Source organism: Acomys minous, assembly GCF_964271855.1.
Source record: "Acomys minous genome assembly, chromosome: 3".
Taxonomy (NCBI): domain Eukaryota; kingdom Metazoa; phylum Chordata; class Mammalia; order Rodentia; family Muridae; genus Acomys; species Acomys minous.
The window spans coordinates 9,600,553-9,613,167 of NC_140485.1; the positions used below are offsets into that span (position 1 = coordinate 9,600,553).

A 12,615-nucleotide genomic window follows, 5' to 3' on the forward strand; every position below is an offset into this window, starting at 1 on the left:
TTCTAAAGTGGTTGCACCAGTTTGCACTCCCACCAGCAATGAAGAAATGTTCCCCTTTCTTCACATCCTTGCCAGCATGTGCTGTCACTTGAATTTTTGATCTTAGCCATTCTGCTGGGTGTAAGATGGAATCTCAGAGTCATTTTGATTTGCATTTCTCTGATAAAATCATTTCTTTAAGTGTTTCTCAGCCATTCGATATTCTGGTGCCCCATATTTGACCACTTCCCCTTGGTGGGGAGGCCTGGTGGCACTCAGAGGAAGGGTAAGCAGGCTACTAGGATGAGACCTGATAGGCTGTGACCATATGGTGGGAGAGGAGGTCCCCTTCTGTCACAGACCTAGGAGAGGTAAATAGGGTGAAAGAGGGAGGGAGGGTGGAACAGGAAGATACAAGGGAAGTGATAACAATTGAGGTGTAATCAGAATAAAAACTTATTCTTAGATATTCTACTTTTATGGTATTTGTAAGTATAATTAACTTTCTTATTTTTCCCCTTCACAGAAAAATTTTTATTTTTTATAACTTAATTTAATAATTCTGTATTGGTATAAAATGTTTAAGACATGAATTAGCAAATAATATATAACAAATATATATGTATATATATCTATGTGTGTGTGTGTGTGTGAGAGACAGAGATTTAAAAATAAACTATTTCTACTGTCTAGTGTAGAATGATGTTTAATTGATAAAACATTTGATTAGCTCCTGAGACTTCTCTTAGTTCTTACAGAAAAAAAAAATACATTTATTACACAAAAATTTCCTTCCATTTATACATTCTATTATTCCTCATATGGCCTTCAAAATTCATCCCATGCAATATGCGGTCAGTGGTTAGCTGGACAACATAAAATACTTGCACATCTCATTTCATGGTCACTTAGTTATCAGTGATGCCCAAACTAGCTAATAGGCTCTTTCAGAGACATTAAACATGCTGTGTCATGAAGATAATCTAATGTCACAGTAAATTTTAATGGGGAAAAAATAAAGGACCCCCCCCCCCCCCAGAAAAAAGCTGGGAGGGAGATAGTGGAGGAATGTCTCAGTGGTTAAGAGCACTTGTGGGGACTGGAGAGATGGCTCAGAGGTTAAGAGCATGTGCAGGCCAGAAGAGGGCACTAGATCTCATTATAGATGGTCGTGAGCCACCATGTGGTTGCTGGGAATTGAACACAAGACCTTTGGAAAAACAGACAGTGTTCTTAACTTCTGAGCCATCTTTCCAGCCCTCCCACCCCCTTTCTTGTAGCTCATCTTTAGCATACTTTCTAGTGCTCTGTCCTTACATGTCATCTCTTGTGTCTGTGCACTGAGACTTATAGAGCCACACAGCTGAATGGGCATAGATCCCCTCAGGCCCTATCTACCTTGAGAATTCAATTGTTTCTCTGGTTTGATCTTTTCCCTAAGCTTACAAACTTGTGCTTTTTGTTTTATTTTCCTGTTTTGTCAGTGTACATTGGGAAGACTTTTTAAAAGCAACAGTTCAACAATCTTAAGTGCTCTTTTCCCCCAGGATACCTCACTAGCCTTCTTGTCCTAATCATTCTCAAATAGAATTTTTTTATTGTTCTCTGTTGTAGGATTCAGCTTAGCTGCATTTAAAAGGAACAAGAGGAAACTAGAGCTGGCAGAAAGGGTGGAAACAGACTTCATTCACCTAAAGAAAAGAAGACAATCAAGTGCAAAGGTCAGGAGGTGATTGAAGTATTTGCTGATGTATGATAATGATATTGTGGACCTGCATTTAGGACAATGTGGTCCATTGAAATATAGCATACACCCAATATGTATGTTAATGATGAGGGGAGCTGGTGGGGCTTATAAGGTAAAAGTGTGTACCAGAACCCACATGATAGGAGAGAGCAGGGTCCTGCAAGTTGTCCTTTCACATGTGTGCTGTGACATTTACTTGAGCATGTGTACATTTACATGTATAATAAACATTACAAAGTAAAATTTGAGTTGGGCGGTGCTGTGCACATCTTAACTCCCAGTACTCTGAGGTGGGTAGATCTCTGAATTTAAGGCCAGCCTGGTCTATAGAGCGAGTTTCAGGATAGTCATGGCTACACAGAGAAAGCTTGTCTTAGAAATTTGATCATAAAAAGAAACAAGTGAAATTAATTTAAAAATGTAAAGTTTATTTTAATATATTTTAAGTTATTAGATTGAAAATATCTTTTGAAATACCAGTGGAGAAATTAACAATAAGCTATTTTAAAGTTTTGTAACTGTCGAGAGATGATAGGATGGCTCAGTTGGTAAAGGCACTTGATGCCAACCTGATGACCTAAGTGTGGTCCCCAGGGCCCACATGGTATGAAAACAGAGCAAACTTCTGAAAATTATCCTTTGACCCCTACATTCATGTGGTGACATGTGTGTATTCAAACACATAGGTAAACAGACAAATAACGTGTAATAAAATGAACCGTTAAAAAGTAAATTTACATATTTTGTTATTAGAATCATACTTGGCAGTGGCTGAAAATGTTTTAAAATTAAACTTAATTAAAAGTCGATGACAAGAGAAGTTCAGCTTCTCATTTGCCCATCCTTTATTTCAATTGCTGGACAGCCACAAATGCCCAGGACTGTTGTGTTGTTTGCTGGACAGCCACAAATGCCACAGGACTGTTGTGTTGTTTGCTGGACAGCCACAAATGCCACATGACTGTTGTGTTGTTTGCTGGACAGCCACAAATGCCACAGGACTGTTGTGTTGTTTGCTGGACAGCCACAAATGCCACAGGACTGTTGTGTTGTTTGCTGGATAGCCACAAATGCCACAGGACTGTTGTGTTGTTTGCTGGACAGCCACAAATGCCACATAACTGTTGTGTTGTTTGCTGGACAGCCACAAATGCCACATGACTGTTGTGTTGTTTGCTGGACAGCCACAAATGCCACATGACTGTTGTGTTGTTTTCTGGACAGCCACAAATGCCACATGACTGTTGTGTTGTTTGCGTCCTTCTGTACTTGCTTTTGATAGTGGAGTGAAGTTGAAAGCGACAGAGTTCTTCAGCACGCAGTTCTTTACCGTGTGTCAGGTCACATATTCGTTTGGTGTCTCATATCATGTAGTCCTCCTTTAATGCCCCATGAACTGCTTTATGGTATTTATCAAAGTTTTGTATGGTTGTAGCAAAGCACAAAATAAATGATCTTTCATAAAAATAGCTATTTTTCTCAGTATGTTTCCTCATAGGATAATTAAACAATTTGGTCCAATTCTGCTCATATACCTACCAACAATGGGTTTTAGGAAGCAAATAAACAAATTAATATGTAAATTTTAATGAAAGCTTGTATAGTCTGGTTTTCTTCTTTCTTTCTTTCTTTCTTTCTTTCTTTCTTTCTTTCTTTCTTTCCTTCCGTCCTTCCTTCCTTCCTTCTTTCTGTGTGTGTGCACGCGCATGTTTCTACATTCTTTGTGAAGGCTAGGCGAACAAATTTGGACTTTTTGCCTTCTTAAAAAAAAGTAACTGGTTTACTTGTTTGTAAGGCCAATAGTCAGGAGTTGAACAAAAGGATCACAGGCTGCAGAGTGTGACCTTGTCTCAAAAACAAAACGTGTATATGGAGAGTTTTATCCGTTCTCATAACTGTCTGTGCTCTTGCAGCCCCAGTCATGTTACGACACAGGACACTGTGGTTTTGCTGCTCTGTAGTTAATCCCTCACCTAGACAGCACCCATTATTCCAGTTCTTAGCGCTGTGTATGTTTTGTGTTGCTGTCATATGGAATGTGTTCTTTTCTGTTTACTTTTTTTCCCACCGAAGAATTTTATATGTCCTAACACTGTTCCTTAAAACAAAACCCAAAAATTCTAAGTAATATTTCTTAATGTGTGTAGACTGTAAATTGCTTATATATTCTCCTGTTGGAGATTGGTAGTCTCTGGATCTTCACTTTTAGGAATAAAGCTGTTATGAAATTGTTACACAGTTCCACAGTTCTTTTTTGTTCGTTTGTTTCTATTAGTTTATGCATAGACATCTCACTGCTACTTTAAAAAAAAGATTTATTTATTTATTTATTATGTATACAGTGCTCTGCCTGCATGTATACCTGCATTCCAGAAAAGGGCATCAGATCACGTAATAGATGGTTGTGAGTCATCATGTGGTTGTTGGGAATTGAACTCAGGACCTCTGGAAGAGCAGACTGTGTTCTTAACCTCTGAGCCATCTCTCCAGCTCCGCTACTTAAAAAAAAAAAAGGATTAAAAAATTTTAATGTATAGGGCTGGAGAGATGGCTCAGAGGTTAAGAGCACTGGCTGCTCTTCCAAAGGTCCTGAGTTCCATTCCCAGCAACCACATGATGGCTCAGAACTATCTATAATGAGATCCATCTATAATGAGATCTAGTGCCCTCTTCTGGTGTACATGCAGGCAAAACACTGTGTATATATGATAAATAAATAAATCTTTATTTTAAAAAATTAATGTATATGAGTGCTCTATGTGCACATACACTTGCATGCCAGAAAAGAGCATCAGATCATATTATAGATGGTTGTGAGCCACCAAGTGGTTGCTGGGAATTGGACTCAGGACCTCTGGAAGAAGACAGTGCTTTTTAACTGCTGAGCCACTTCTCTAGGTACCGCTCATGACTTGTTTTTTTTTTTTTAATCAGAGGCTGTCTTTATCTACTTTATCTCACTTTTAGTGTGCCGTGCTCATGTGCTCCTTCCAGTGGCTGCATCGGTGTCCTTATTGTGTTCAGTTGTTTCTATTATTAAAATTATACAATCCGTTGTTTCATGTTAAACTTAAGAACAATGAGTTCAAAAAGAGAGTTCAGTTTTTGAAAACTAAGGATTGTCTGAGTATTTAGTGCTCTATTGGAAAAGTAAATTGAAAAAACAGAATTGGCTTATAAAAAGTTGCTGTTGCATTGTAATTATTGTTAAGTGAGCTAGGAACATTGATGAAAACTGAAAATCTATGCAAATTATTTAGAATGTTTTGTTACTATCATTATCTTCTTGTTCTCCTTTTTTTTTTTTTAGAAAACATCGTAAAACTAAAAATCATAGGGCATCTCATTTTGTTTATTAAGAAAAACTGAAAAAAAAAAACCTATATGCAACATTGTCTGAGGCCCTACATTCAAAGAAAAGGCTTTTGTTCTATCAAAAGATCAGGGCTTGGCATGTATCTCATTGGTGGAGCACTTGCCTAACATGTACACGCCCGGAGTCAGTCCCCAGCATTTTGAAGACAGGATGAAAACTCTAAGGTACTGTTGTTGAGTTTCATCACCAGCCAAATATCCAGAATAATTTGCTTACGAGGAAGAGAGTTTTATTTTGGGTTTCAGGTTTCATGTGTTCTTTTGGCCTTTTGCTGTCAAACCTTTGACGAGGCAGTATGTCACTGCTGTGGCCATGATAAAGGAAAGCTGCTTACCTCATGGCCGCCAAGAAGCTGAAACAGATGGAAGGGGCTAGGCCCTCCACATCCTCTTCAAGCCCACTGTGCAGAGTCCTAGTTTCCTCTTTTAGTGTTTTCCTGCCATCTCTTGATGCTTCCACAATTTTTCCAGTAGTGCCCGAGGCTAGAAACCAAGACTGTGACACCAGAGGATATTGTAGCAAATATGTGTTTAGATACATACCTCTCTGCTCTTCTTACTGTATTTTTGACTTTTGAAAATTTGAACCCATCTTCCCTCATTACTATTGGAAAACTTGCTATGCTAGGTAGAAATATCAACTGTGAAGTTGGTTATATGAGCAATTACATGTTCATGGGAGAAGTTTTATTAATAGACAGGGTGAGAGGGTGATATCTATGATGAAATTACTAACATCAAAAGGAATATACATCCATATCCTGAAGAATGAGACAGCGTGAGAGATTTGCATCTGAATCTCAAGCCAGTTCAAGATGTAGAAACTGGGAGAACAAGAAGCCACCTGAAGAAAAAGGCAAAGGTACCAGGACGTGTGTGTGTGTGTGTGTGTGTGTTTGTGTGTTTCAGGGGGTCTCAGAGAGGGAGAGGGAGAGAGAACACTAAAGGAGCAACATTTATTTCACACACTCCTTTGCTGGGTCACATACTCCTGAGGAGTGGCTGTTGGATTGGTCCTTGGAGCAGTTGGTCTAGGTAGACCGTATTGTGATGGAATGAACTGGGGCGGGCCGTGACAGGGCTGGCCAGGGAGAACAGCCAGAGTGGCTTTTGAGAAGTTTTGTCGTGGAGGTCAGAGAGACCGTAAGGAAAAGTTGGTACCATTGCCCATTAATTTCTGTGAATTAACTTGTTTGTGAATTTAGTTTCTAGCTTAGAGTTTGTAGATTTTAAGGTATAATATTTTAAAGTGAGAAATTGAGGTTTTTAGGAATTATCTATTCTTAGTGATTGTTTCTTTTTCCTTCAACTTACATGATAACTGTTTATCTGTTTATTATGCTTTAACTGTTGTATTATGTTTTAAATTGAAATAGTAGTGAGTGCTTTGCCCTCTTCTCTCTGGATGGGCCTATTTGGTTTTTCTTCTACTTATTGTATATAGGTACGCCATACTTGGTGTGTTCTGAGACAAAAAGCAAAAGGTAACTGAGTCAGTACTAATGTTTATCATAGCTGTGGAAGAAACATTCTTCTTAGAATGATGTGACTAACCCATTGGCTCACACCACAGGAAGACTGAGTTATTCATTGTTGCGAAAAAGACATTTACATGTAGGAAACAGACACGGTGCATCTAGACCATAATCTAGAATTCATAAATATCAGTTTCAAACAGTTGGTCATGGGTATGATTGGAAGGGACTCTTATTCTTAGAGTATTAAAGTAAGTTGGGAGTGTTGTTTGATCTCAACAGTTTTGATGTTTCAACCCCCGCCTTTTTCATTCTTCACAAGCATATTGCCTAAATAGTTTCCATCTCCTTTTCCTTAATAACAGACTTTGCAGTTGAGTGTGCATAGTTACCCATGCCTCCTCCCACCACGCGCATAAAGTAATTTAAGCTTTCAGCTAATTTTGTTGCCTTTTAGGTGAAGCAGCACTTAGGACAGTGTATGGGATGCTCAGCAGACCTTGTCCGTTGTGTGAGTATGTTTCAGTCCTCAGTTTCTAACAAACACATTTAGAAAAACAAGCACTGCTTTTTGTGCTTTCATACCATGTCGTGTGTTCAAAACCACTCTAAAGAGATGCTACAACTTTTAATTTTGGTTCTTTAGCCACCACACAGGGACATTAAATTGGCCACATGTTTCAGAAAGGAAATGTTGGGCCTTGCTTTGTGTGCTTCATATAAATATATTCTATTCTTTTGAAGTATATTGTGGGTAATGTTTTCCCCTTTTCCCCTCCATCTTGAAGTTATTATGTAAGTGCTTAACTGCATCATACTAAATCACTGTATTTTTTTGGGTGAGAGGTAGGTTAACATCAAAGAAAACGAGTGCCCCCAAAACAACATATTTTCTTCAGATTGTTCCATTTGCACATGCCTGTGTATTTTGTGTGCAAGGAGGAGTGTCATTATGATTTTCTTGAAATTTACACTGTTTGATCAGATGCTCTGTGTCTTTGAAGAAGATAGTTAATATGTGGGCATATGAGTACGTGCAAGTGTGGACTATGACTTTTGTAAAGAGATGTATATTATACATTATGCTCTGTAAAATGGACATTCTTCCAATGAAGTGATTATCTTCCTTTTGAAATTATTGCCTTGAATGATAGGTAATATTTTAAAAATGGCAACAAGTCCATCTAAGAATATGCTTGTTACTTGATGAGCCTGTGCTACATGTCTTTTATGTTAATTGGTGCTAGGTAGATCAGTCACTAGATCTGTTACTACCTCATGTGTTTATTGATATGAGGTTTGGATGATCAGCATGAATGATCAGCAGTTTTCATTATAATGTATTCATTTTGTGTGTGTGTGTGTGTGTGTGTGTGTGTGTGCATGCGTGTGCGCACATGCACGTGCATGCATGTGTGCGTGCGTGTATATGCTATGGCATGCTTGTGGAGGTCAGAGACCAACTTGCACCTTGTGGGCCCTGAGACTAGGACCCGGGAGCCAGGCTTAGTGATAATCAGATTTACCCACTGAGCCGCTTCACTGACTTGATGGTGATTCCATAGTCTATGGTTTTTGGTACTTTATGCTAATGTGTTTAAATCCTATACTTTTAACTGTTGATGGTGGGATAATTATAATAGTTTATGCTAATTTCGGGAAAAGCTTCTGAGTACATGTATTAAGTAGCTATGGAGATTGGGTTTCTAACTGGAGCTAAGTCTTGAAACTGTGTTTATCTAAATGTTAAATTTGTATAGCCTTGAAAATTATAGATAAGGTAAAACTGATGCAAAAAGTCAATGTTAGAAGTTTAACTGTTCTTTATTTTGTAATGAAAGTCACCAGTAGTATTCTTGGAAATTTCTTAAAAGTTAACCTTGGATATTAAATCTTATAAATGAATCCTCATTTTGTTATTGAGCTTCCATTAATTTTTAGTTTTTAACAGAATTAATGAAGGAAAGGAAATTATTTCTTCATTATCATTGGAATAATTCCAGCTGATCTTTTATGTAATGTGGAAATCACCATAACATAGCCTCTTCATAAGCAAATACTTGTAGTAAGTGAAGTTGCATTAGTACTTTACATAGAAGCTCAGTCCATGATAGTAAATACTTTTTAAGAATGACAAATTACATCACTCACTGTAGACATGATGCTGCTGACACATGTAGCACTAATAAGACCAACAATACAAACTGGTGCACAAAGGGACAAATGTGTGTGCACATGTGACAAACATGCCGATTATACGGACCTTCCTAGGTCAAAAGATAAGAACCAGTGCTTAATTGGTTGCTTTCCTGCCTGGCTCCCTTCCTCCTTCTTCCCTTCCTCCCTCTCTGTCTCCCTGTTTTTACTTATGTGTGTGTGTGTAAGTATGTGTGTACACAATTGCACATATATGGAGTCCAGAGATTAGTTGTTGTCACTCAAGTGCTGCCATCCGTCCTGTTTTTTGCGAAGTCTGTCATTATCTTTGAGCTTGTAAGGAGGCTAGTCCTGCTGACTATGCAGCCACAGGAGCCCTCTTGTCTGCGTCGCCTTGAAGTTAGTTACAGACAGTTGTGAACTTCCACATAGCTGCTGGGATTTGAACCCAGGTCCTTTGGAAGATCAGTTCGTGCTCTTAATCACTGAGCAACCTCTCCAGCCCCCAGCTCTCATTTTTGTTCTGTTCCTTTTATGAGGTTATTCTTTCTTGCATTTTCCTGATTAAGGCTGACCTCCTGTTGTAGTATTTCTTCAAGAATCTTCTGCAGTGTTGGCTTGGTTTCTAAAACTGCCTTAGTGTGTACTTGTCGTAAAATGCTCTTCTTTCATTGGTGATTAAAGAGAAAGAAGTTTTGTTGGGTATACTAATGTCACGTAGCAGTTACTTACTTCCAGGACTTGAAGTATATCGTTACATGCTTTTCTGGCTTTTATGACTGAAGATGAGACATCTGTTGTTAATCTTGACATGTTGATGATTTTTTTTCTTACATCTTAAAAAAAGTCAGTTAAAAACTTTTTATTTCATTTATTTATTTATTCATCCCCCACCTGTTGTGTGAATACAAGTGCCATGGTGCATGTGTGGAGGTCAGAAGATAACTTGAAGAAGTCAGTCTTCTACCATGTAGCTTCAACTCAAGTGGCCTGATTTGACAGTAACACCTTAAGCCTACTGAGCTATGCCACTGACCATGTTTTCTAATATTTTTTGATATTTGTTTTTTATTTTTGTCTTCTTGACTGAATATGTTTAAGCATTTTGTCTAGTCACATCTTTTTAAAATTTATTTTTATTTTTAATTAATTATTTATTTTTTTGAGACAGGGTTTCTCTTTGTAGCCTTGGTTGTCCTGGACTCGCTTTGTAGACCAAGCTGGCCTTGAACTCACCGTGATCCGCCTGCCTCTGCCTCCCAACTGCTGGGATTGAAGGCATGCGCCACCACGCTTGGCTAAGTCACATCTTTTTGGGAATTCTAAATGCCTCTTACATTTGAATGTCCTTTTATTTCTCCATATTTGGGGAATTCTATGCTACAGTTTCACTGGATATATTCCCTGTGCCTTTACTTTTGTATCTCAGTTTTCTACCTCATGAATTTTTATGTTGGCTTCTTGATGGTATTCCAGAGCATTCCATATAGTGGGTGATGCTAAGTTATTTTTTCCTTACTGATTTTTATTCCCTTGATTGTGTTGTCTATTCCTAATGTTTTTATTTGTTTGATAGTCTATTGGCCATATTTTCCATTGTACTTTAATTTTTTTCATTCATGAGTTAATTTCTAGCATTTATATTAGTTTCTTTTCTTCAAAAATCAAAATTTCCTTGATTAACTTTTCTTCCATGTTAGTGACTTTTTTTATTCATATTTCAGATTTTCTCATCTAAATAGGTTATTACAGATATAATTGGAGAATTTGCATTGTACACATTTACCATGTGATATTAGAACACATTTGTATAAACACACTATTTTATGTATTATTTTAATACACATTTCTTTATTATCTATTTTAATTAGGTTTATTTATTTACTATGTATGCAGTATTCTAACTACATGTATGCCTACATACCAAAAGAGAGCACCAAATCTCATTACAGATGGTTGTGAGCCACCATGTGGTTTCTGGGAATGGAACTCAGGACCTCTGGAAGAGCAGCTAGTTCTCTTAACCTCTGAGCCATCTCTCCAGTGCCTGTTTTTTTGTTTTTTGTTTTGTTTTTGTTTTTTGCTTTTTGTTTTGTTTTTTGAGACACGGTTTCTCTGTGTAGCCTTGGCTGTCCTGGACTCGCTTTGTAGACCAGGCTGGCCTCAAACTCGCAGTGATCCGCCTGCCTCTGCCTCCCGAGTGCTGGGATTACAGGTGTGTGCCACCACCACCCAGCAACCTGTTATCTATTTGTCAATAACTTATTTGCTGTTATTTTATTCTATGGAGAATATTTTAAACTAAACCCAAAGTGGAACAGTTCTGTTGTCAGAGCTGAAATAGCTGTAAAGCAGTGGAGATGTCTCAGGACCTGCTAATGAGTGTGTCATGCAGTGGCCCAGGAAGCCCACAGGCCAGAAGAGGTGGTGTGAACCTGCTTATTTAGTACATACAGCCTCAGAACACTGGCAAATTAAAGAGTAAAAATTCACACAACAACAAAAAAAGACATCATGAAAGTCTTCTCATAACTCAACTGGAAGAGATTAAATATGGCATTAAAAATAATAACCCCAATTTCCCCAACCGTGCTGAATTGTTTGGTTGGTAACCCCAGATTCTACGCGAATTGTACTCTTAGGGAACCCAAAGCAAGAGTCACAGGACTATATTTGAAACCTGGCTGGCAGAATATCTCTCAACTACAAGGGAAAAAAATGTTTGAAAGGAACTGTAGGCACTGCTATCAAGTGAACTGCCTCGTGATGGAACCAACATTCACAACCACACCAACTGTCCTGGCTAGCTTGAACTGTCAGTTTGACCTAATCTAGAATTATCTGAGAAAGACTCTCATCTGAGAATTTGTCCATGTCAGATTGGCCCGTTGGCATGGCTGTGGGAGATTATATTGATTGCTAATTTAGCGTAGGAGGTCCCACTGTGGGCACAACCCTAAGTCAGCAAGCAGCATTCTCCATGGTTTTTGCTGCACTTCTTTGGTTATGAGACAGCAGACAGACCAGAGCAGAAAGTGAAGATTCCTTTACTAAGGGAGCCAGAGTTAAGTTCCAAATTATGTGTAAGGATGTGCTTTGAGGATAGCAGAACATCTCTCAACAGAAACATTAGAAGTCAAGAGGGCTTAGAACCCTCTATTTTTTATTTAGTTTTTTAAAAATGCTAGTCTCAACTCTGCTTTTGTTCATGTCTCTGTGTTTATGGAATAATACTTGGTAACAAAGCACTAGCTAATTTTCCACTTCTTAACATTTCAACTCTATTCCTACTTTAAGGACTAGCTCCAATTCCATTGAGATCAGAATACCTTTTTTCTCCTTATACTTAGTAGAGAATCTAGCAGGAAGTACTTTTCAAATTGGATTATTTACATTTTATGTCTGTCACTTTGAGATAGCTATGTATGATTATTTATGTTAGCTGATGAAGGAATGAACATTTAATTATCATTTTAATAGTCTACAGAAAGTATTATTTAGTTAAGTTAGCACTAATAATCAAAAACTAATTCTGATATTAATTTCAAAGGAAAAACTATGCTATTTTATTAGTCCTGTAGTCTCACAAAAGGTTTGATTTGGTTAATCCAACAGTATTTGATTGATGGTTAAAAAATACACACTTTAAAATATCTACTTCAAAATCTATGCTTAAATCATAATCTTGTATATAGGATTTAACAATCAAAAGTGTAAGTTAGGTTAATTGAATTATTAAATAATATTGTTACTTTCTCGGTCTTGTAGCTATGGAGTGATACTAAAAATACATAAGCAGGTTAAAGGAAATGAGTAACAGGAAATACTGAGACGTATGAAAAGGTGAGTATGGAAGTGTCCACAAGGGGGCGTGCTCATCTA

At 37.7% G+C, this 12,615-nt stretch overlaps 1 protein-coding gene across 11 annotated transcripts in view; it reads left to right on the top strand.

Annotated features, from left to right (window-relative positions):
* TASP1 (taspase 1) overlaps window positions 1–12,615 on the top strand; it is a 218,486-nt gene that overhangs the window by 72,848 nt on the left and 133,023 nt on the right. For 8 of the 11 annotated variants that reach the window (XR_014777659.1, XM_084774559.1, XM_084774564.1 and 5 more), the window contains 2 exons: window positions 1,594–1,700; window positions 7,034–7,087. Coding sequence is in view for 10 of the 11 variants with exons in the window: in XM_084774559.1 (XP_084630685.1) it covers window positions 1,594–1,700; window positions 7,034–7,087 (161 nt within the window). In the remaining variant the exon portion in view is untranslated. The remainder of the gene's footprint in view (window positions 1–1,593; window positions 1,701–7,033; window positions 7,088–12,615) is intronic. The other 3 variants (XM_084774563.1, XM_084774565.1, XM_084774567.1) reach the window with 1 other exon arrangement.